The sequence below is a fragment of the Rhinolophus ferrumequinum genome, chromosome 21 (assembly GCF_004115265.2).
Source record: "Rhinolophus ferrumequinum isolate MPI-CBG mRhiFer1 chromosome 21, mRhiFer1_v1.p, whole genome shotgun sequence".
Taxonomy (NCBI): domain Eukaryota; kingdom Metazoa; phylum Chordata; class Mammalia; order Chiroptera; family Rhinolophidae; genus Rhinolophus; species Rhinolophus ferrumequinum.
The window spans coordinates 11,305,786-11,327,226 of record NC_046304.1 but is presented as its reverse complement, the minus strand read 5'-3'; the positions used below and the strand labels follow the sequence as shown (position 1 = coordinate 11,327,226).

The 21,441-nt window shown below is 50.7% G+C and overlaps 3 protein-coding genes across 6 annotated transcripts; all 3 read left to right on the top strand.

Annotated features, from left to right (window-relative positions):
• Positions 1 to 1,281: 1,281 nt before the first annotated feature.
• Positions 1,282 to 9,138, top strand: TNFSF12 (TNF superfamily member 12). 2 transcript variants are annotated; one of them, XM_033091292.1, is made up of 7 exons: positions 1,282 to 1,731; positions 1,889 to 1,939; positions 2,459 to 2,534; positions 3,086 to 3,139; positions 3,225 to 3,260; positions 8,049 to 8,173; positions 8,368 to 9,138. In XM_033091292.1, the coding sequence occupies exons 1-7, from the start codon at positions 1,573 to 1,575 to the stop codon at positions 8,617 to 8,619; spliced, it is 753 nt and encodes a 250-aa protein (XP_032947183.1). In that variant the 5' UTR covers positions 1,282 to 1,572; the 3' UTR covers positions 8,620 to 9,138. The 2 variants fall into 2 exon arrangements, with proteins under 2 accessions (XP_032947183.1, XP_032947184.1); XM_033091293.1 differs by having other exon boundaries at positions 1,286 to 1,731; positions 1,892 to 1,939.
• Positions 9,139 to 9,264: 126 nt separating this feature from the next.
• Positions 9,265 to 13,109, top strand: TNFSF13 (TNF superfamily member 13). Of its 2 annotated transcripts, XM_033091291.1 has the most exons (6): positions 9,265 to 10,559; positions 10,901 to 10,979; positions 11,131 to 11,178; positions 11,324 to 11,442; positions 11,658 to 11,796; positions 12,052 to 13,109. In XM_033091291.1, the coding sequence occupies exons 1-6, from the start codon at positions 10,302 to 10,304 to the stop codon at positions 12,159 to 12,161; spliced, it is 753 nt and encodes a 250-aa protein (XP_032947182.1). In that variant the 5' UTR covers positions 9,265 to 10,301; the 3' UTR covers positions 12,162 to 13,109. The 2 variants fall into 2 exon arrangements, with proteins under 2 accessions (XP_032947182.1, XP_032947181.1); XM_033091290.1 differs by lacking the exon at positions 11,131 to 11,178.
• A 214-nt stretch (positions 13,110 to 13,323) lies between these two features.
• Positions 13,324 to 21,089, top strand: SENP3 (SUMO specific peptidase 3). 2 transcript variants are annotated; one of them, XM_033091479.1, is made up of 12 exons: positions 13,324 to 13,586; positions 13,896 to 13,985; positions 14,430 to 15,146; positions 16,309 to 16,548; positions 16,644 to 16,755; positions 17,132 to 17,279; positions 17,409 to 17,456; positions 17,814 to 17,891; positions 19,541 to 19,678; positions 19,841 to 19,924; positions 20,044 to 20,094; positions 20,554 to 20,664. In XM_033091479.1, the coding sequence occupies exons 3-12, from the start codon at positions 14,441 to 14,443 to the stop codon at positions 20,662 to 20,664; spliced, it is 1,716 nt and encodes a 571-aa protein (XP_032947370.1). In that variant the 5' UTR covers positions 13,324 to 13,586; positions 13,896 to 13,985; positions 14,430 to 14,440. The 2 variants fall into 2 exon arrangements, with proteins under 2 accessions (XP_032947370.1, XP_032947369.1); XM_033091478.1 differs by lacking the exon at positions 13,896 to 13,985 and having other exon boundaries at positions 13,327 to 13,586; positions 20,554 to 21,089.
• The last annotated feature ends 352 nt before the right edge of the window (positions 21,090 to 21,441 follow it).

Genomic DNA, 21,441 nt, shown 5'->3' with positions numbered 1-21,441 from the left:
CACCAATCCTGATCAACCCCTGCTGCTACCCCAGCATGGAAAAGACCTGCTTTAAACCAGACTTCAAATAAATGTGGCCTTGCCCATCTCCCTATGAGGCATTGGCAGACTGTGAAGACGTAAGGAATAATCTTTGTCTTATCAACAGGTTGCTTTAGTGCTATTTGGGAAACCAACATTTGACAAGGTGCTGGTAATATAGTAATGAATAATGTTGTCATAGAATTTACATTCTAGGGACAGATAATAAGCACATAAACAAGGAAATCTGTAATTTTATATTTTACAATGTAGTTGGGGAGACAGTAGCCAAACATATCATTACAAATTGTGATAACTAAGAAAGAAATAAAGGGTACCAGAATACAGAATGAGGGCGGTTAAGATCCTAATTAGAAAAGATGATCTGAAAAACTCTCAAAAGTGACTTAAGCTGGAGGTGGGGGTGGCCTCAGTGTTCCAAGTAAGGGGAATAAAGGGTTCTTGAGACTCTGAAGCACTAAAGCGGTTCAGCAGGTTCCAGGACAGAAAGGGAACCAGCAAGACAGGAGCATAGAGGGGAAAGGGCAGGACTGAGTACAGGCATACAGCAGGAGGCTTCCATATGCTTATTCAGAACCCCTGCTTTACCCTATTGTTCAAGTTTTGCTCTTGCAACAGAATTGTTTTCTAATACGTCTCACTGCAGATGTGCAGAAGTGAACAGTGCAGGTTAAATGAACTTGTGAGTGACTTAATGTTTACAACAGTGTTTCCATGGCAAAAAGGATCCAGCTTTTAACAAATTCCTTTATAGAGCTCTTGTAGTCCTATTATTAGCTGAAATGGCCCTATGTTTCCAGAGAAGTGCCTTTGGGGATCTGGCATTCCTAGATGCTTGCTCTTCCTACCGTAACTGCAGGACGCTGAAGTTGAAATCAACTACCAACTGATTTGCTAAAAGAAGTGAAAACATAACCCATGTTAAAGAAGTCCTCAGGCTCTTTTCCAATTACTTAAAGGAAAGTATTGTCTTTCGGTGCTGCTGATAAAAATCCGAATGTGCCTTGGCTTGCACCTTCTTGATTGAGGGAATAATAAGACCAGCCACACACTGCCTAGTTACCTTGGTCTGGGGCCCTAAATTAACAATCCCGCTTGGGCAGGACTAGATCTCAAAAGTTCCAGGGATCTTGCAGCCTGACCAACCGCACGCAAGCCTGGGTGGAGTTTCTGCTCATTTCTCCTTTCGCTCCCTCTCTCCGGCCGTCCGCCTGGAAAGCCCTCGGCTACACACCCCACTCACACAAACATCGCCCCTGCTTTTATACGCCCAGGCGGTGTGAGCCTCTTCGCAGGAAATCGCTCTGCTTGAAATCCGGGAGGCGCGCACCCGCTTGGTGCACAACGCTCGGCTGGGCTCCGAGTTTAATCACACAAACAGTGTCCGGCTTCCTGTCCTCATCGCCCCCTCCCGCCCCGTTTCCCTTGCCCCTCCCTCTCCCCAGCCCGAACCGCCCGCCGGCTCCCCCTCCCCCATCCCTCGGGTCCCGGGATGGGGGGGCGGTGAGGCAGGCACAGCCCCCCGCCCCCATGGCCGCCCGTCGAAGCCAGAGGCGGAGGGGGCGCAGGGGGGAGCCGGGCACCGCCCTGCTGGCCCCGCTCGTGCTGGGCCTGGGCCTGGCGCTGGCCTGCCTTGGCCTCCTGCTGGCCGTAGTCAGTCTGGGGAGCCGGGCATCGTCGTCTGCCCAGGTGAGGCCCTGCTGCACACCCCTCCCTGGGCAGGTTAGGAGCAGAGTCTGCGAAGCAGCTGATGGGACCGGGTGGGCTGAGGGCAAGGGAACAGGAAGATGGGTGGAGGGTGAGATGTCAGGTGGAAAAGGACGGGGTGACGCTGCCTCCTTCCCAGCAGGAGCCTTCCCAGGGGGAACTGGTGGCAGAGGAGGACCGGGACCCTCAGGTGAGTGGGTGTGGCTGCTGATTGCAGGCTAATGGGCATGGGAAGTGTGTGTGAGCTGAGGATCCAGGATGTGCCCTGGCTGTGACAGCCGTGTGTGGGTATGAGAGAGAGAGAGGGTAACAACTGAGTGTAATGGGTTTGTGTCACCTGAGTACAAAGTGTTTATTGGCTGTGGGTGAAGTGGGTGTGTGAGATATGGGAGCCTGCCTTGGAAGAAGGATGCTGGTTGTGTGTGCAGGGTGTGTACCCACTCTGTACTCTGACTGGGTGTGGGCATGTGTGCAATGTGCCAATTGGTGCAAGGTCTGTGCTGGTTATGGGGTGGGGAAGTGTGGCTGGTCTCCGGAAGGGGGTGAGTGCTAAGACACCCCCTCCACACTCCTGGCTGAGGGGCTGTGTCCCTCCCTAAGACTTCTGCGCCTGCTTGTCCTTCTCCTGACAACCTTCTGTAGGTCTAAATTTATGTCTCTGGGAATCCCTGGCAAGACTCTGGTTTAGACCTGCCCTTAATTCCCCCAGGAACTGAATCCCCAGTCAGAAGAGATCCAGGATCCTGTGCCTTTCCTGAAACAACTTGTTCGGCCTCGCAGAAATGGTGAGTATCCCTTTATCCCAAAGTCAGGAATAATTACAGTGGCTGGTCTATGGTGGCTTCTGGACTCATTGTTGCTTTTGTTCATCATAACAGCCCTATGAAGTGGGCAGAGCAAAAACCGTTATCCTCACTTATGGTGGAGAAACTTAGCCACAGAGAATAAAGTGGGTGTTGGTTGAGAGTCATGGTGGAGACAAGGTGGGAAAGTCAGAGGTCTGGGTCCCAGTAAGCAAAGAGACTTATGAATAGGAGGACCATGTGACCATATATACAGGTTTGTAAGGGACTGGACTGTCTTGGTTTACACCTGTTATCTCAGTGTAATTATTAATAGCACTCCTTTTGCTCTCAGAAACATCCTAGTTTGGATGATAAATTATATAGTCACTCTACTTATGAAGGAAGATAAGGCCTGAGGTTTTTAGGCCAGAAATGTGGGCAAGAATAAGGATGCCAGAGTGCTGAGAGGGGAATGGGGCTAGGGGAGTGACTTCTGACCCCCCAGACGAGTGGGGGGCTGCTTTGCCTATCTGTTTTTCCTTGATTCTTAGCACCTAAAGGCCGGAAAACACGGGCTCGCAGAGCGATTGCAGCCCACTATGAAGGTAGGTGATGGGTGAGCCATGCCCAGGGAGGAGAGGTGGCAGAGGGACAGCACAGATCTCATCAACTTTTTCCTGTCTCTTCCAGTTCACCCACGGCCTGGACAGGATGGAGCACAGGCGGGTGAGACCCCATCCCCATCTCTGAGCTTCTCCCTGATCCCCACAGCACTGGCCTCCTGGGAAAGAGTCCCCTTAAAACCTTGACCACCCTCATCCCTGCCTTCAGCCTTGGAACCCCAGAAGCCAGTTCAGGAAAGTCCTCAGAGTTCAGTTTTCTCAGGTCCCAAACTTGGACTTTTTCTGTGACCCAGGCATGGGACCCCAGGCAGACTCCTTCCCCTCACAGACCTAGGCAGATTGCCCCACCAAACTACCTGCTCAGCTTCTCCTTCAGCCCTCACTCTTCTCCAAAAAGCTCCTTTGATTTTTTTTTCCCTCTTCTTTCCCCTCCATATTGCATGAGTCTTCATGCTCCGATCGTTTTTCTGAAAATGTTTCTAGTTTTTGCTCTTTTCCTTCTCTACCCCGCCCCCCACCTCAGCACCATGGCATCAGAACTTCACACCCAGTCTTTAATCTTTTCCCCGTTCCAGACTCTCCCACCCCCTACCCTGTCCCACCTGAACCTCACTTTTATTATTCCATTGCTTCTCTGCTTGGCTTCCAGCCTCCCCGTCCTCTCCGCTTCTTTTCCCTGCACACCCGTGTGCATTCTCCACACTTGTGGGGCTGACTCCCCTTCCCAGCCAATGTGCCTCTTCTGGACTTTGCACATACTCTTCTCTGGCCTGGAATGCCCTTCCATGTGACTGGCCAGGAGGCAAGGCATAAGGGTGACTTGGTCTAGGGGGCTGGCAGCTGAGATGGAGAAAAGTACGTGGCTTGTAGACAGGGCTTGCCTGTGGAGTGGATGTACAGGATAAGAGAAAGGGAAGAATCAGAAATGACTTCTAGATTTTTAAGTTGGGCATCTTTGGGAATAATGATGCCATTTGCTAGGATGGGGTTACAGGGAAGAACTAGGTTGGGAGGTGTGTAAATTAATAATTAAATTTGATATCAAACAATAAACAAGTGGATAAATAATAAAAAATGAGTTTCACAAATAGATGGCTGGACACGGTAGACTAGCTCAGGCTAGGTCAGGATGAATAAAGTCAGGAGTCATTGGCATATGGATGGTATTTAAAGCTATAGGACTGGATTAGACACCAGCGGAAAAAAGGGCCCCACAAGCAAAGCCCTGAGGCTCTTGGATATCTAGAAGAGAAGGAAAACCCAGCAGAGACTGAGAAGTAGCCAAAGAGAGGGAAAGAAACCCAGGGAGGGCAGTGTTATACAACCTAAGAGCAGACACAATTTCAAGAAGGAGGATGTGGCTGTCTGTGTTGAATGCAGCTGAGAAGTCGCATGAGAAGAGAACAGAGAAATGACTGCCGGGTTTGGCAATGTTCAATGTCAACTGGTGACCTTGACAGGAGTGGTTTCAGTGGTATAATTAGGTTGGAAACCAGCATGAATTGGGTTAAGAGAAAACGTGAAATAGGAATTGGAGATAGTGACAACCCTTTCCAGATGTTTCTCTGTGACAGGAGTAGAGAAATTGGCCAGTAGGTGGAGGAGGATGTGGATCAAGGAAAAATTCAGTCTTTTTAGTGATAAGAAATACTACGTGAATCTTAGCTACCATTTACTGATCTCATCTAATCCTCCCAACAGTCCTAAAAGGAAGATATTCTGATCATTTTCCAGTTGGAAGTTACTTAACTTGTCTGAGGTCATGAGAATACTAAGTGGTAGAGCCACTGGGATTTGAACCCAGCTAGAGTGTGCTTGTGTACTGGACAAGGTCCCTGGGAGAGGCGATTGCTGATGCAGGGGTGGGGAAAGTCTGTAGGGCAATGTATGAGAAGGTGGGAGGGGATGGATTCAAGAATGAAGAGAGAGACGCGTCATCCCATCATCACAAGAGGGGCATTGGAGAAAGTGAGAGCAGGTTGGTTTGTAGTTTTGGTGCAGAGAGGTGAGGGAGCTGTCGCCTGCTGACTTTTAGGTGCTTTGGAGAACTAGGGAGACAGGAGGCAGTAAGTTTGAGGAGAGATGGTACAAAATCCTTATCTTGGTGAGTGGCTTAGTGAGGGAAAGTAGGAGGATTGCCAGGAAGTAAGGGATGTCCATTTGAGGTTTGTGGTTGTGAAACAGAGTGACACCGCGGTCCCAGGCATAACATGCCCTTTGGCCACAACCAGCCTTTGTTCAAGCTGGTTCCATATCTAGGAACACCCACTCTCATTCTCTCCCCCTACTCTTCATGACCCAAACCAGACTTCCTCCTCTTTTTGTGGACCACTTATTTCAGCAGTTACCCAGACATTCATTCATTCTTTGACTCAACGCACATGCACTGAAAACCTACTGTTTGGAAGGACCCAGGTAGGTGCCCACAATGAATAACACCCAGACCTACTCTCAAGGAATTACTGTCTAGAAGGGACAAGCATATAAATTACGGTATGCTATGACAAGAACAACATTGAAAGTAGCCAGAGGTACATGGTGGCATAGAGGAAGATAAGAAATTTTCCATGGAGTCAGGGATTCCCTCCCCAAGAAGATGTGGCTTCCCTGGGCCTTGAAGCATGAATGTAAGATGGACAAGGGGTCAAGGACTTTCCAGGTGGAGGAACCACTTGTGCAAAATCCCTGAGTTTGCCAAGAGTATGATGAGGCTTGGGGACCGTGAGAAGCTCCATGTAGCTGAAGGAGAAAATGCTAGAGGGGTAGGACGGGGCATGAGGTTGGAGAAGAATGTGGGAGCCAGATCACAACTGACTGAAATCTGGGAGTTATTCTGAAGTCACAGTGAGGAGAGGCAGGCTCACATCTGCATTTTAGAAATATCGTTCTGGAACCTCTCGTGCATGTAAGGTCTCTGACACTCTCATGTATGCGGGGTTCCATACATCTGCATATACTAAATTTGGTTATTTTTCTCTTTAAAAAAATGAAAAGAAGAAGCATCATTCTGTGGCTCTGCTTAGGGAATAAACTGGAGCAGCAAGATTGGAAAAAGGGAGTCCAATAAGAAAGGAGGCTGAGAAGTGAGAAGTGGCAGGAGCCAGCCTGGGAGGGAGATGGGCCAGAGCCATTTAGATGGCAGAATTCCTAGGAACAGTTAATGGGTGAAAAAAGTTGGTGAAGGAGAGGGAGGCTTAGGTACTCTGTGGGAGTAGAACTGTAAGCCGAATGTGGAATACAGACAGTAAGGGAAGTTTGGGGTGGGGCACCAAGCTCAGTTTTGGTCAAGATGAGTTTGAGGTTCCCAGGGCTATTCAAATGGCAGCAGTTGATAGGGTGAGGTGTGGTGGGGTTGAGTCTGCAGGGAAAGGCCGGGATAACCCACAGGTGGAAATGAAAATGCCCAGAGAGCTGTACATTTTCCTTGAGAAAGTAACAAGGATGGGACCCTGGGGCTGGCGGAGGATGAAGGATGGGGAAGGCAGCTGCTGAGGCTGCTGAGACACAGCCCGTGAGGTCCAGGAGAGTGGCCTGTGGACCCAAACAGAGAGCTGTTGGCCACGTTCGCCGACTTCCCTCTATTTTTCCCCCAGTGTTTGCTGGGTGCCCTCTCAGAGCAGGCCCAGCTCCAGGTGCCAGGATACAGTGGTGAATAGGACCGTTGTCCCTGTCCTATTAGCGGAGTCAGACCCCAAACCATCACGTACACAAATAAACCAGATGATTTCCCATGTTGGTGACTACTATGAAAGAAACAGGGTGACATGGTGAGGAGTTATGAAGGCAGGGCTGGGACTGGCTATTTTAAACTGGGTGGCCAGGGAAGGCCTCACATGAGTTGAGACCTGACTGACAGAATGCGCCAGGCAGAGCAGCGCATTCTGGGAAGGGGGGAGAACAGTACAAAGCCCTGCAGGGACAAGGAGCTTGCTTGATGGCAGAAATAGAAAGAAGGCCAGAGTGGGTGGAGTGTTGTGAGTTAGAGGGGTGTGTGAGATTAGGTTGGAGAGGTAGACAGGGTGGCTGTGGAGAAACTGGGAAGCCACTTAAGGTCCTGTTCTGTCATTTTATTATTTATCTTCTTTGCAATTTGCTATTACCCTAGCTCTAGATTTTTTTTGTGTGTGTAACGGTTTTATTGAGATAAAGCTGGGCTCACATACCGTACAATTCACCCACTGAAGTTATATAGTTAAATGGTTTTCAGTATATTCACAGTTGTGCAACCATCACTACAGTAATTTTTGAACATTTTCATCCCCTCAGAAAGAAGCCCCATACCCTTTAGCCATCATCCGCTATTTCTCTGATTTCCATCCCCCCCACACCAGCTCGAAGCAACCACTAATCTATTTTCTGTCTCTCTGATACTCTGTGGTCCTTTGTGACTGGCTTCTTTCACTTTGCATAATGTTTTCAAGGTTCATAGCATTTCTTTTGAAGGCTGAATAATATCCCATTATATGGAAAATGACAATTTTCCATATCATCAGTTGATGGACATGTGGGTACCATTTTATTGTTTTTAATTTTAATAATCTAAGTAATGTATGATTCAAGTAATGTATGTATACATTCTCAAATTAAAAGAGGCAAACACTATCAACACAAAATATAAAAACCCCCACGCTTCTCCTTCAGTCCTACTTTTCTCCCCAGAAGAGTCTAGTCACAGCTTGCTCTGTGTGATTCTCGTCGTATAAGTCGGATTTTTTCACATAACTTCTCATTACACTATGGGCTCCACAGGCTATGGCTCCTTCCTCGTCCTGGGTTATCTATTTATCTTCTGGGTAAGGTGGGCCCTAAAGGTTTATAAACTCATTTGGTGGCAGGGAGTGTGTGAGTCCTGTGAAGGGACTTTCCCCTATCTCTGAACATCCACATTCAGGTGTGGACGGGACGGTGAGTGGCTGGGAAGAGGCCAAAATCAACAGCTCCAACCCACTGCGCTATGACCGCCAGAGCGGGGGATTTATAGTCACTCGGGCTGGGCTCTACTACCTGTACTGTCAGGTAAGCCCCACCTGGCTGCATGGGTAAAGCAAGAACTGAAGGAGAAGGGTTTGGTTTAGAGGGTGGGGGCAAGCTAAAGGTGGGGAGGGGGAGCTTGGGGATTTAGCTGGGGAGGATATCTGGCTCTAAGGAAATTTGAAACTGGGGGCAAGCAGAGGCCTGGACTGTGCCACCTTCCTCCCCCCCACCCCCAGGTGCACTTTGACGAGGGGAAGGCTGTCTACCTGAAGTTGGACTTGCTGGTTGATGACACGCTGGCCCTGCGCTGCCTAGAAGAATTCTCTGCCACTGCAGCAAGTTCCCTCGGGCCCCAGCTCCGTCTCTGCCAGGTGTCTGGCCTGTTGCCCCTGCGGCCAGGGTCCTCCCTACGGATCCGCACCCTCCCCTGGGCCCATCTCAAGGCTGCCCCCTTTCTCACCTACTTTGGACTCTTCCAAGTTCACTGAGGGGCCCTGGTCTCACGGTGGTTTACCCAGGCTGCTGGCTCCCCACAACAACTCTCTGAGCACCCCAGCCCCCTCTGCCCCACCCTAAGCTGCTGCTCCCTTCAGACCTGCCTCTCCCTGGGTAGACTGCCAGGGCTTGTTCACGTGTTTTCCTTGCCACATAAATATTCCCATTCGTCTCCGACAACTCCCCCCACCTCTGGTTCTCCACCTCGCTAGCTTCTGAACCCCTGATCTTTGATGCCCCTATGTATCTCCTGACTCCCCACTCTGGCCACAGCCCCCTGAGACACTGTTTACTGTACTCTGGGTGAGGATGGGTCCCCAGTACCCCTCTTCAGGCACTAAGAGGGCTGGATGCCAAAGAGACTGGGAATAGGCCAGGAGTTCCCTAATGTGAGGGCTAAGAGACCAAGACAAGTTCCTCCCTGATAATATCCTGTGGATTTTTAAAAGATATTATTTTTATTATTATTGTGACAAAATGTTGATAAGTGGATATTAAAGAGAATAAGTCATGGTCGCTCTCTTTATTGGGGCTTAGGGGACCTCCTCAGGGTAGCTGAGGGCCCTGGGAAGGGGGTCTTGGGCCTTGGGGAGCGGGGTGTAAAACACCTGGAATTCCAGGGCTGTGTGCAGGTTTGGGAGTGGGGACCCACATGCCTCCAACCCCTGAGAGTGGAAAGGCAAACTGCCAGGAAAAAAGATTAATCCTCTGCCCAAGGTCCAGCAGAAGCAGCCTCATTTACCTAGGAGGCGGGCTTCCTCCCGCGGGGAATCCCTAGCTGGGAGATACAGGGCCCTTCCTCTTGGCAGTCTCAGGACATTCAGCAGGTGCTGGCACTAGCCCTGGCGGGGATGTGGGGTGGGAGCAGGCCTAGAGAGGGCTTCAGGGTCAGTAAGCAGGACAGTGGGACCCAGGAACATGGAAACCTGTGCCCCAGGATCCAGGGCAGGAATCCTACAGTGGTAGGGTGCTTGGGGCTGTCTCTTTCTCTCTTCGTCCAGAGCCTTATGTAAGAGCTTTTCTCTGGAAACAGGAAGTCCTGCTTGCCAAGTTCAGCATAGGGAGTAGTGCAGGCCTTATTCCAACACACCCGGCCTGGCCTTAACCCCAGAACTCAGCCAGTTTCTTTCTTCCGCGACCCTAGTTCTCCCCACTGGCCCCCTTCCGTCCTTTCCCACCTTCAGTCACTCCTAGTAAACTTCCCTAGAGATCTCTCCCTGGCCTGAGCCCAGAGGATCTTCCACCCTCACCCCTTGACCCTCGATGCTGCCCAGCTTGTCCCTCCATCCCTGCTCCTGGCACCATGCCCCATAACCAGCCAACCTTCCCTCCCCCACTTCTGGGGCCGCCCCAGGGTTCCTGTGCTCTGGCCGCTCCTCCTGGGTGTCACTGGCAGCCCCGTGCTTCCTAGAGAGACTGACACCAAATTCTCCTGAGGCTGGAGGAGGGTTCGGGGTCTCAAGACAACATTGGCCCCACAGCGGGGTGCCAGGAGCACCAACAGTGCCCCTAGCTTGCTTTCTTCCTCCCTCCTTTTTATTCTCAAGTTCCTTTTTATTTCTCCCTTGCGTAACGCCCTTCCTCCCTTCTGCACCACTGCCTGCACTCCCACCCTCCCTGCCACCTCCTTGCCATCCACTCTTGAGACCATAGCTGTTGGCAGGGTCCCCAGCTCATGCCAGCCTCATCTCCTTCCTTGCTAGCCCCCAAAGCGCCCCCAGGAGACATGAGGGGCCAGGTCCGAGAACCGGCACTCTCAGTTGCCCTCTGGTTGAGTTGGGGGGCAGCTCTGGGGGCTGTGGCCTGTGCCATGGCTCTGCTGACCCAACAAACAGAGCTGCAAACCCTAAGGAGAGAGGTGACCCGGCTGCAGAGGACTGGAGGGCCCTCTGAGAAGGGGGAAGGATATCCATGGCTGAGCTTCCGGGAGCAGGTGAGTGAGGGGAGAAGGGTGTCTGGGGTAGAAGGATGGGTGGCAGGGTTGTCTCTGGGCCTCTTGGTTCCAGACTCCTAGTCTGCAAAGTTTCAAGTGGGTGCAAGAGAGGTCCCGGGTTTGGAGGTCAAGGGAGTAGCCATTCCAGGAAAGAAATTGTTAAAGATTAATGCTTCTTGTACCTACCAGATCCTGGAATACAGCCAGCACCAAGACTCAGGTTGCTGGGGAAAGGTGCATGAGAGATGTGGGGCGTGCCCGGGATGGTGGAAGGGCTGAAAAGAAAGGCTGTCTGGGACTTTTGCATCTTAGCCTAACCCTGACCTTCTTTCCATGAACAGAGCCCTGACAGCCTGGAAGGCTGGGAGAATGGGGAGAGACCCCGGAGAAGGAGAGCCACGCTCACCCGTAAACCGAAGAGTGAGGCCTCCAGGGTGCAGCAGGGGTGGGAGTGATCAAGCAGCCTGGGGATTTGGAGATTGTTACCCCAAGACAGGGTAAGGGTGGAGGGCTGACAACAGGGCAACTGGGGTAGGTGGACACTGCTGAGATTTCCTCCTTCTCTCCTCAGAGAAGCACTCAGTTCTGCATCTTGTTCCCATTAACATTACCTCCAAGGGTGAGCACGATTTTAAATCATGGCTTTTGGGGAGGGACAAGATCTGGGAACTTCCGGGGCTGGCACCTGGGCCCAAGAGAATCTGAAAGGTGAGAAGTACCTGAGAATGCATAGAAATCCTGATTGCCACACTCCTCACCTCCAGAGGACTCTGATGTGACAGAGGTGTTGTGGGAACCAGCTCTTAAGCGTGGGAGAGGCCTGGAGGCCCAAGGATATGTTGTTCGAGTCTGGGATACTGGAGTTTATCTGCTGTACAGCCAGGTAACCCCAAACAAACATCGAACCTCATGTAGGGGCCTGGAGGCCTTTTCTCCCAGAGTCTTATGCCCCAATACTGAGGTTTCCCCACCCTCTGGTCATACCAAACTTAGAAGACCCTTCTTCATTCCTTGGCTCCTTTGTCAGGGCTCCTGAGGCCTCCCAGAACTGAGCAACACTGCCCTGTTTTCTTCAACATCTCCTCCCTTCCCTGCCAGGTTCTGTTTCATGATGTGACTTTCACCATGGGTCAAGTGGTGTCTCGGGAGGGCCAGGGAAGGCAGGAGACTCTATTCCGATGTATACGAAGTATGCCCTCCAACCCAGACTGGGCTTACAATAGCTGCTACAGTGCAGGTAAGAGCCTGTGGGTGGTAGGGGGTGGATGTGAGAACAGCAGGACATCCCTGACCTAGGAGTAGTAGCGACAAGGGGAGAGCTGTAACAGGGGGTTGGAAGCCTAGGTGTAGAGGTGGATCTGAGGAACGAAAGACAACACCTAGGTCCTTACAGGAAGCAGTAAAAAGGTTGAGCTGGAAAAGGGAGGGTGAAACATCAGAGTATGTTCCTGGCTGTGCTTCACTGAGCATCCGTTTTTCTCCCTTTTCTCAGGTGTCTTCCATTTACACCAAGGGGATATTCTTAGTGTCATAATCCCGCGAGCAAGGGCGAAACTTAGCCTCTCTCCCCATGGAACCTTCCTGGGTTTTGTGAAACTGTGATTTTGTTGTAAAAGGTGGTTCTGGGCTTGGAAGACCAGGGTTGGTACATACTGGAGACAGCCAAGAGTTGACTAGACAAAGCACGGAATGAGCAGGAACACAGGCCTCTTCTGGGTTTGACTGGAACCTTGGGTTTGACAGCTCATGACTCTCTCTTTTCCTCCCTATTCCCTTTCCACCCCCACGACTTTGATTTCATAGATATTAAAGAGGTAGAATATCTTGCTTTTACCTTCCATCCAGCCCCAAATTCTTGGGGCTTTGGAGGGGTGGGGAGAGAATGCCAGGCATTGTCTAGACCTGCTGTGGGTCCCACTGGAATGCTTCCAGAACAGCACCACCATCTAGCGGCAGTTTGAGAGAATCATCCTGTCTGTTGGCAGAAGTCCACAAAGCCTCCCTTCACTCAGGAAAACTCCTTGCTCCCTATGCCACACGTCCCTCCAGGTAACCGCTGCCTCTTCACCCCACAAGAACCCTTATCCTCATTTTTCTCTAGCCATTGGGCTTCAGTTTCCACCACTACCTCCAGAGGTGTATCTATTATAGGCCCGTCTGAAGGGGGTGCCCGACGACGACGGTCCCCTTGCATTACTCTTCGGGTCCCCAGTTTTGCCTTTCCTGCTGTGCATGCCCCTCCAAGCCCCTCTGGGCTGAGGCGGCTCGCCAGGGGACCTTGGCTGAATCATACGACCTTATGCTGGTTCTGCCTCCCTCCTCCGAGCTCTTCTTTCTGCTCAAGCCCTGCTTAAGAGTTAAATAAAAGAGAATAAATGATACCTCGGATCCATTTCCCCTACTGCCTTGCCACAGCCCCGTCCCTCTACTTGATCTCATGCCCTCCTGGCTCTCCCCTTGGGCGCCACACCACAGCAGCTGTACGCCTGCCTGGGTGCCAAGGCCTTAGTGAGTGGAAGAGAAACACGCAGCGGGGCCTGAAACAATACAGGACGCGCAGGCGCAAAGGGCATATGGTGGGGGTCGCTGCGCACAGCCCAGGTCAGCGGGTGTACGCAGGCGCAGCCCGGCGTGGGGCTAAGGGGCGGGACGGTCCCGTGGCGTTTACGTTCACGGGTGGGCGGGACTAGGGCGCGTGGTGGCCGCGCCGGCGCTGTTCGCCTGGTGTGACGTAGTAATCGTGCGCCGCCACCGCCGGTGGGCTTGGGGCTCGCGGGAGGGGAAGGAGGAGGGGAAAGAGGGGGAGGCGGTGGAGGTGGAAGCTGAAGCAGAGCAAGAGGCGGCCGCGGCGGGGCGGCTCAGCGGCACGGCGCGCGGCCCAGAAGCGTTGGAATCCTGAATTGAGAGGGCTACGGCTGAAGACAGCAGGAGTGGCGGGGCCGCCGCCGTCGCCAGAGAGATGAGCCGGGAAGCCTGAGGCCGGAGACGCCCGCCCTCGGGCCCGTCCGTCCGGCTTCCCTTCTCCCGGTGAGGACGCCCCTTCCCCTCCCCCCAGCCCTGCCCCGGCCTTTCCCATTCCTGGACCTAATTCCCACGTAACCGGAGCCCAGGAGGCCTTCGAAGGGGCTTCTTAAGGCCCTTGGGCTCCGAGCCGTCCGAGCCTGTAGGACCATACCGGTGCTGGGACGCATTCTGGTCCCAGGGGACAGAGCAGGGGAGGGGGCTGGGCCCGCCTGGCTCGCGCTGCTCAGTTCTGTCCCACTGTCTTGATTAGGCTGCTTAAGCACCGATTCGGTTCTCTTTCAGTTTCCTTTAAAATCCTTCCCTTTTCAATAGGTTCTACTTTCTGACCATAGGCCTGGCATCCCCATTGCTCCCTGAGACGACTTGAGCATGCCCCTTTCCCTGTTCGCTCCAGGGTGATAGGTAACTCTCTTCTTACTCTAGACCACGGTTTCCCGGTGGAAGTTGTGTTCTTTGTACCATGTCAGGATTTCCGGGCCATGTCCTTTATTAGGCTGTCAATTAGGACACCCCGGTAGTATTAAAATAGAGAAGTAGAGTCTGAAAATACTGGGTTTGACCTGGGGATCTGAAAAATAAGGTCCCCAAGGCCTGCTGCTTAGCTATTCTCCCTTGCTTCTATCTGGGTAAGAGAGAGATGATCATGGCACAGACGCTAAAGGTCCCATGGCGCACCATGTTAACCAGGAATATCTGAAGTTAGCTGTTTTGTTTTTTTTCTCCTTTTGCGTGTCTCTGAATCCTAGTTTATTTGCATCTTATTCCAGAAGAGGCATGCTGAGGTAGAGAGGCAGGACCTAGGGTACAGGATGTTTGCATTCTGACACTCTAACCTTTGTTTTACAGGCTACTGGAAGATGAAAGAAACTATACAAGGCACCGGGTCTTGGGGGCCTGAGCCTCCTGGACCTGGCATAGCCCCAGCTTACTCAAGCCCTAGGCGAGAGCGTCTTCGTTGGCCCCCACCCCCCAAACCGCGACTCAAATCAGGTGGAGGGTTTGGGCCAGATCCTGGGTCAGGGACCACAGTGCCAGCCAGACGCCTCCCTGCCCCTCGGCCTTCTTTTGATGCCTCAGCTAGTGAAGAGGAGGAAGAAGAAGAGGAAGATGAGGATGAAGATGAAGAAGAGGAAGTGGCAGCTTGGAGGTTGCCCCCCAGATGGGGTCAGCTGGGAGCCACCCAGCGACCTCGCCCTCCCCGTCCTACTCATCGAAAAACCTGCTCACAGCGCCGCCGCAGAGCTTTGAGAGCCTTCCAGATGCTGCTCTACTCAAAAAGCACCTCGCTGGCATTCCACTGGAAGCTTTGGGGACGCCACCGGGGCCGGCGGCGGAGCCTCACACACCCCAAGAACCATCTTTCACCCCAGGAAGGGGGTGCTACACCGCAGGTGCCATCCCCCTGCTGTCGTTTTGACTCCCCCCGGGGACCACCCCCCCCTCGGCTGGGTCTGTTAGGTGCTCTCATGGCTGAGGATGGGATGAGAGCGTCTCCACCAGTGCCGCCCATGGAGGAAGATGGATTAAGGTGGACTCCGAAGTCTCCTCTGGACCCTGACTCAGGTAAGGTGGGAATGGGGTAGAGGAGGGGCTGGGGAGGACCCTGATCCTGGAAGAATACGAGCCTCTTGTTATGAAAACTGGGCCTAAGGAAAGTAGGATGGCAGAGTGAGGGGGTCCAGAATAGCTGTTAAATGTCTTCAGCCCCACTTTGAGCAGGAACTAAGTCAAGGAAGGTAGTCAAGGCTGGGATAAGGAATACTTAAGTAGGTGTCCTATGCATGGATGAGAAAGGGAGATGTGGTTTGGAAAAGTCAGTCTTGTCCACTTGAAGTTCGTCTTCATTCGGCCTTTCAGGAGAAGGACCTTTTCATGTGCACTTCCAGAAAGTGCCATTCTCAATGGTGGGATGAGATCTCTCTGAATGGTGGGGTACATCACCTGTATCGTTGTGTGTGGCATTCTCACTCAGAATACTTCTCTTTTGGAGAACCCCAACAAAACAATTTTAGGCTCTCTGTGCTTTATTATTCGAGTGTTTATTGAGCCTTTGCTATATGTCAGATGATACGTTAGGTGCTAGGCATATAGTGGTGACAAATATCTCTGAAATTTACATCTGTCTGAATCCTAGCCTTTCCTTGCTGTCCTCCTGTCTATAAGTACAGTTGACCCTTAGCACGAGTTTGAACTGCACGAGTCCACTTATACATGGAGTTGGCCCTCTGAATCTGTGAGTTTCCGCGTCTGCAGATTGAACCAACCTCGAATCGAAGATAGTATTTTCAGTCTGCAGTTGGGAATCCACAAATGCAGAGGGCTGACTGTATGCATTGTTCTCCGCCATTTATATAAGGGATTTGAACGTACGTGGATTTTGGTATCCATGGGGGTCCTGGAACCAGTCACCCACAGATGCTGAGGGACCACTGAATTTTGGGGGGAGTTAAAAGTTATACGTGATTTTCAAGTGTGGGGGTGTACCCCTAATCCTCATGTTGTTCAAGGGTCAACTGTAGTAACACTTTCTCTGTTCTTTTATAACTTCTTGGACGTCTTTATCTAATGCTTTACGGTCTCTTTATACCTTAGACTTAACTATTGGTAGATTTAGTTTCAATTCATCCTTCTTGTGGTCTTACAATTTGTGTACATCATTTAATTTTCCCCTTGTCCTTTCATTTAAGCCAATTTCTCATCCCCATCTTGTTTCCCTGCCTTATAGGCCTCCTCTCCTGTACTCTGCCCAATGGCTTTGGGGGACCACCTGGGCCAGAAGGGGAGCGAAGTCTGGCACCCCCTGATGCCAGCATCCTCATCAGCAATGTGTGCAGCATCGGGGACCATGTGGCCCAGGAGCTTTTTCAGGGCTCAGATTTGGGCACTGCAGAAGAGGCAGAGCGGCCTGGGGAGAAAGCTGGCCAGCATAGCCCCCTGCGAGAGGAGCATGTGACCTGTGTGCAGAGTAAGGAACCCTAAGAGGACCTCTCTCTCTCCCTCAGCCAACGCTTAGATCAGAGTCTGGAGGTCTCACCCCACTCCTCTCCCTCTTCCACTCAGGCATCTTAGATGAATTCCTTCAAACTTACGGCAGCCTCATCCCCCTCAGCACTGATGAGGTAGTAGAGAAATTGGAAGACATTTTCCAGCAGGAGTTTTCTACACCTTCCAGGTGAGGAATGAAAGAGATGCCCTTCAGAAGGGGGCTAGGACCTGGGGGATGGGGAGAGAATTCTGCTGCTTTTTCTGCCATTGGGATGTACTTGAGGAGAAGAAGGAAGCTAGAACTGAAGGGGGGAACCTACAGGCAAGATGCTACGTCCTTGTAAGCCAGCTGGGAGGGTCTTTATCTGAGATCCTGAAATATTATGTATACCTGAGTATTCACGTGCTTCTTTCTGGGGAGTAGGCCTTTATCAGGTCCTAGAAAAGATCAATGACCCAAAAGGGGAAGGGGTAGTTTAGACTCTTATCCTAGGCAGTAGAAGGTACTTCTTTGTGTCCTAGCCCCCTTGTCTTTTGTGTGACTCCACCCTTGGCCTACTCAGGAAGGGCCTGGTGCTGCAGCTGATCCAGTCATACCAGCGGATGCCAGGCAATGCCATGGTGAGGGGCTTCCGAGTGGCCTATAAGCGGCATGTGCTGACCATGGATGACCTTGGGACCTTGTATGGACAGAACTGGCTCAATGACCAGGTGAGGAGGAGTAGAAAAATAGGCCCAAGAGGGGATTCAGGGAACAGGGTGTCTGGGGCCCTCTTCTTGGGGGAGCCCTATACCCATGCTGCACCCTCCATGGCAAGTTGCTTCCCATCTTCTCGTCAGGTGATGAACATGTATGGAGACCTGGTCATGGACACAGTCCCTGAAAAGGTAGGCCTAACCAGGTTTTTGAGTCCCTTTCATTCCTTCCATTTTACATAAAGAGGACCTTTGTTTATGGGGAGAGAAGGTAATCTACTAAATTCAAATCTATAATTTTTGTCCTGGTCTTAACAATTCTATTCCTTTCCCCCAGTCTTCAGTGTTTTTCCCCTATAGCTAACCCCACAAATTGGGATGGGAAGCTGTCAGATGAGGTTAAAAACAATTTGCTTTTTTATCCTCGTAGAATTGGAGTTCAGGTTGTTGAAAGTAGTTCTTAGAGCCATAATGAAATGGAGAGGACAGTTAGCAGGAGGGCCTGAGGTCTTTTAATTCTATCCAACTCTTTTTTTATCATTGGCACAGGTGCATTTCTTCAACAGTTTCTTCTACGATAAACTCCGTACCAAGGGTTATGATGGGGTGAAAAGGTGGACCAAAAACGTGAGTTATGAATTCACACCTACTTGTGTAACATCTTGCCTTTAAAGAATTAGAGTTCTATTTTTATAAGCTGTTTCCCCAACCCTGTTCATTGAGTCTTCCTAATATTTATTCAACATCTCGTGTGTGTGCTAGATACCATTCTGGGCACTAAGGATACAGTGTTAAATAAGGAAAACTTCTTGCCTTTATGGGGTGAGAATAAATAAGCAAGTTAAGTTTCAGCTAGTGATAAGTGCTGTGAACAAATTAAAACAAAATAATGTAATAGCATGGGAAGTGGGTACTTTAGATCAGGTGATCTGGGCTGGCCTCTCTTAGCTGAGACCTGAATGTTGAGGAGTCAGCCATGTGCAAATTTGTGGGAAGAGTGTTCTAGGCAAAGAGAACAGCAAGTTACATGGGACTCAAAGTGAGAAAGAACATTTGAGGAACAGAGGGCCCCTGTGGTTGGAACAGAGTGAGCAAAGAGAAAGTGATGGGAAGTTTGGTTAGAGAGTAGATTAGGAAAGGCATGGAGGGTTACTCCATGGGTATCGAGAAGCCATATGAAGGTTTTAAGCAGGCTGCGAAGTGCCTCATGTTTTAAAGTCTTATTTCATTGATAGGTTGAAAGTGGGGCAAGAGTAGAAGTAGGCAGACTAACTTAGGAGAGTAGCACAGAAGTCCACATGAGAAACTTGGACCAGATTGGTAAAGGCATAAATAGAAGTAGCTTTATCTAGGATAAGTTTTGTGGGTCGAACTAGTAGGACTTTCTGACAGATTGGATGTAGGAAATGAAGAAAAGATAGGAATCCAGGATGATGCCTAGGTTTTTGGCCTAAGTTATTGGGGAAAATAATTAGGGGCAGAGCAGGTTTAGTGAGGAAAAAAAGTTATTTTCGCCTCTCCAAATCAAAGGCCGGGAAATTTCTACAGTAAGGTAGGACATTGGCTCCAGCATGACCTAATTGCTGTCCCCAAGTTCAGGAGCTTACACTCCCAGGGATTTGGCAGGCCTGCTTCTCCCTGTAGAGGCGGGGTGACATACACTGAAAAGAACGTGGCCTTCTGTGTAACTGTGTTTGAATTCCACCTCTGCCATGTCTTTCTTCTATGACCTTGGGCAAGTTACTTTCCTTTTTCAAGCCACAGTTACCGCATTGTTATGTTGAACATGAGAACATCCTTGAAGGATTGTTGTGAGTGTTAACTGATTGAAGTATTTACTAAGTGCTATGCATTGTTTTTAGTGGATCACGGATATTAACTAGTTTAATCCTCATAATGAAAGGGTGACGTGTGAGTACTGTTATTTTCATTCTTTTGCAGATAAAGGAACAGGCACAGAGAGTTATTAAGTAGCTTGTCCGTGGTTATAAGCTAGTAAATGGAGGAGGTGGATTTGAACCCTAGCAGTCTGGCTTCAGAATCCTGAGCCTGGGTACTTAGCTACTAAGCATTTGTACCTTTAATACATGAAAAGTTCTTGGCTCATCCTTGGCTGTTGAGTGTTCTGCCACCACTTGCTCTGTCTTGCCTTCCTCCTTACCCCAAGAATCAAGACATCCAGGGCCTCCTTGCCTGCTCCGCCATTCTTTAGCTCCTCATGGCAGTAGACAGGACTCTTGTGCTGTCATACCTGACTTCTGGCACTGCCTCCTTAGGTGGACATCTTCAATAAGGAGCTACTGCTAATCCCCATCCACCTGGAGGTGCACTGGTCCCTCATCTCCGTTGATGTGAGGCGACGCACCATCACCTATTTTGACTCGCAGCGCACCCTAAACCGCCGCTGCCCTAAGGTTTGACGGAAGGGGAAATGTGGGTAGAATGTAGGGAGGATGTCCAGTGGAGTGGCGTTCCAAGCAGAAGGGTGCACTTGGGGTCTCTGAGAAGCAACCTAGGCTTGGTGGCTGTGACCACTATGCCCTGGGTTCACTACCTCCTTTTCCCCATCTACACAGCATATTGCCAAGTATCTACAGGCAGAGGCAGTGAAGAAAGACCGGCTGGATTTCCACCAGGGCTGGAAAGGTTATTTCAAAATGGTAAGTTTCTAGAGGGAGGGGTGCGGGGTTGGTGGTGGGGATAGCGGTAGGAGGTTGAAGTTGAAGCCACACCCATAGGCATCTCCAGGTGAAGGGCCTACCTTCTTTCTTTTCTCTAGAACGTGGCCAGGCAGAATAATGACAGTGACTGTGGTGCCTTTGTGTTGCAGGTAAGCAGATGGCATTTGGGTTAAAGGGTTGGGAGGGAGATGGGAGGCTGTTGTACATCCCTCATTTGGCTCACAGTGACCTGGGAGTGAGGAGTAACCTTATGTGGTAGGACACACAAACCCAGACTTCTTGGCCCTCTCCTGGCTTCCCCATCCCACATTGGGACTGGGTCTCTGGTCCTTGGTCTCTGGCTGTGATGCACCTGCCTCCTGACCCCCAATGCAAAGTGTTTTCTCTGTTTAACAGTAGGTATTTCATGTAGCAAGTAAGAACACCGGCTTCAGAATCAGACTTTTTTTGAGCCCCCAGCTGTGGGACCTTGGCTTCTTTTGTTTGTGCAATGGGCATGTTCTCTGAAAGATGGAGTGAGATGTATGTCATATGAAATGTGTAGCACAGGTCCTGACTTGGGGGATACTCAGTAGGTGGTTCTCATGGCCTGCTTTGTTAACACCCAGTACTGCAAGCACCTGGCCCTGTCTCAGCCATTCAGCTTCACCCAGCAGGACATGCCCAAACTTCGTCGGCAGATCTACAAGGAGCTGTGTCACTGCAAACTCACTGTGTGAGCCTCTTATCCCAGGCCTCAAGCCCATTCAGTAATGGGCAGGGGGACATGGGAGACCCTTCCCAAGAAACTCCAATTCCTTTCCTCTCCTGCCTCTTCCCACCCAATTCCCTTTGGTTTTTCATATTTAAATGTTTTAATTGATTTCTGTATTTTTTTCTTTGAGAGAATACTTGTTGATTTCTGATGTTCAGGGGGTGGCTATGGAAAAGCCCCTTTTTCCCTGTCTGCAGAAGAGTCCGGTCTTGCAGCCTGGGTGGGGCAGTCATTCCCCTTCCATGTGTATGGGTGGGGGCCAGGAAAATCTGTGCTGGGGGTGGAGGGCGGGCAAAGGGATCACTGCCTGCCAGATCTTCAAACTTTTTTTTATATATATATATAAATGCCACGGTCCTGCTCTGGTCAATAAAGGATCCTTTGGAGATACATAGTGGTGGTCTTCCTTAAGGGGCCTCAAACTAATGGATATGCTCTATCTCAGGCTTTTCTCCAACAAGTGCTGTTAGCTACCTTTTTATGGGTCTTGAGACTTAAAGGGCCACCTCTCCATCCTGGCTCAGACAGTGCATCATGTCTTAGTCACCCAAAAGAATCCCTCACCCAGGGGAGCAAAGGATGGAAGGAGCGACAGTAGGTAATCCTCAAAAATAAACGAGCTTGAGAGGTACTAAAGTTGGGGAACAGGACACTTAAGGGAGCGGTCCAGGATTCATGACAGGAACCGCAAATGTTCTTAAGCCCAGAAGTTGGTTATTCCATCCCTCCTCCCTTCCTAACC

Excerpts from the sequence above, each read along its gene's own strand:
- TNFSF12 (XM_033091292.1), top strand. The coding sequence starts at position 1,573 with ATGGCCGCCCGTCGAAGCCAGAGGCGGAGGGGGCGCAGGGGGGAGCCG. Across the intron at positions 1,732-1,888 it reads GGGCATCGTCGTCTGCCCAG|CAGGAGCCTTCCCAGGGGGA; the intron begins GTGAGGCCCTGC and ends CCTCCTTCCCAG. Across the intron at positions 3,140-3,224 it reads GATTGCAGCCCACTATGAAG|TTCACCCACGGCCTGGACAG; the intron begins GTAGGTGATGGG and ends TGTCTCTTCCAG.
- TNFSF13 (XM_033091291.1), top strand. The coding sequence starts at position 10,302 with ATGCCAGCCTCATCTCCTTCCTTGCTAGCCCCCAAAGCGCCCCCAGGA. Across the intron at positions 10,560-10,900 it reads GGCTGAGCTTCCGGGAGCAG|AGCCCTGACAGCCTGGAAGG; the intron begins GTGAGTGAGGGG and ends TTCCATGAACAG. Across the intron at positions 10,980-11,130 it reads GCTCACCCGTAAACCGAAGA|AGAAGCACTCAGTTCTGCAT; the intron begins GTGAGGCCTCCA and ends TTCTCTCCTCAG.
- SENP3 (XM_033091478.1), top strand. The coding sequence starts at position 14,441 with ATGAAAGAAACTATACAAGGCACCGGGTCTTGGGGGCCTGAGCCTCCT. Across the intron at positions 16,549-16,643 it reads GCATGTGACCTGTGTGCAGA|GCATCTTAGATGAATTCCTT; the intron begins GTAAGGAACCCT and ends TCTTCCACTCAG. Across the intron at positions 19,925-20,043 it reads GGAAAGGTTATTTCAAAATG|AACGTGGCCAGGCAGAATAA; the intron begins GTAAGTTTCTAG and ends TCTTTTCTCTAG.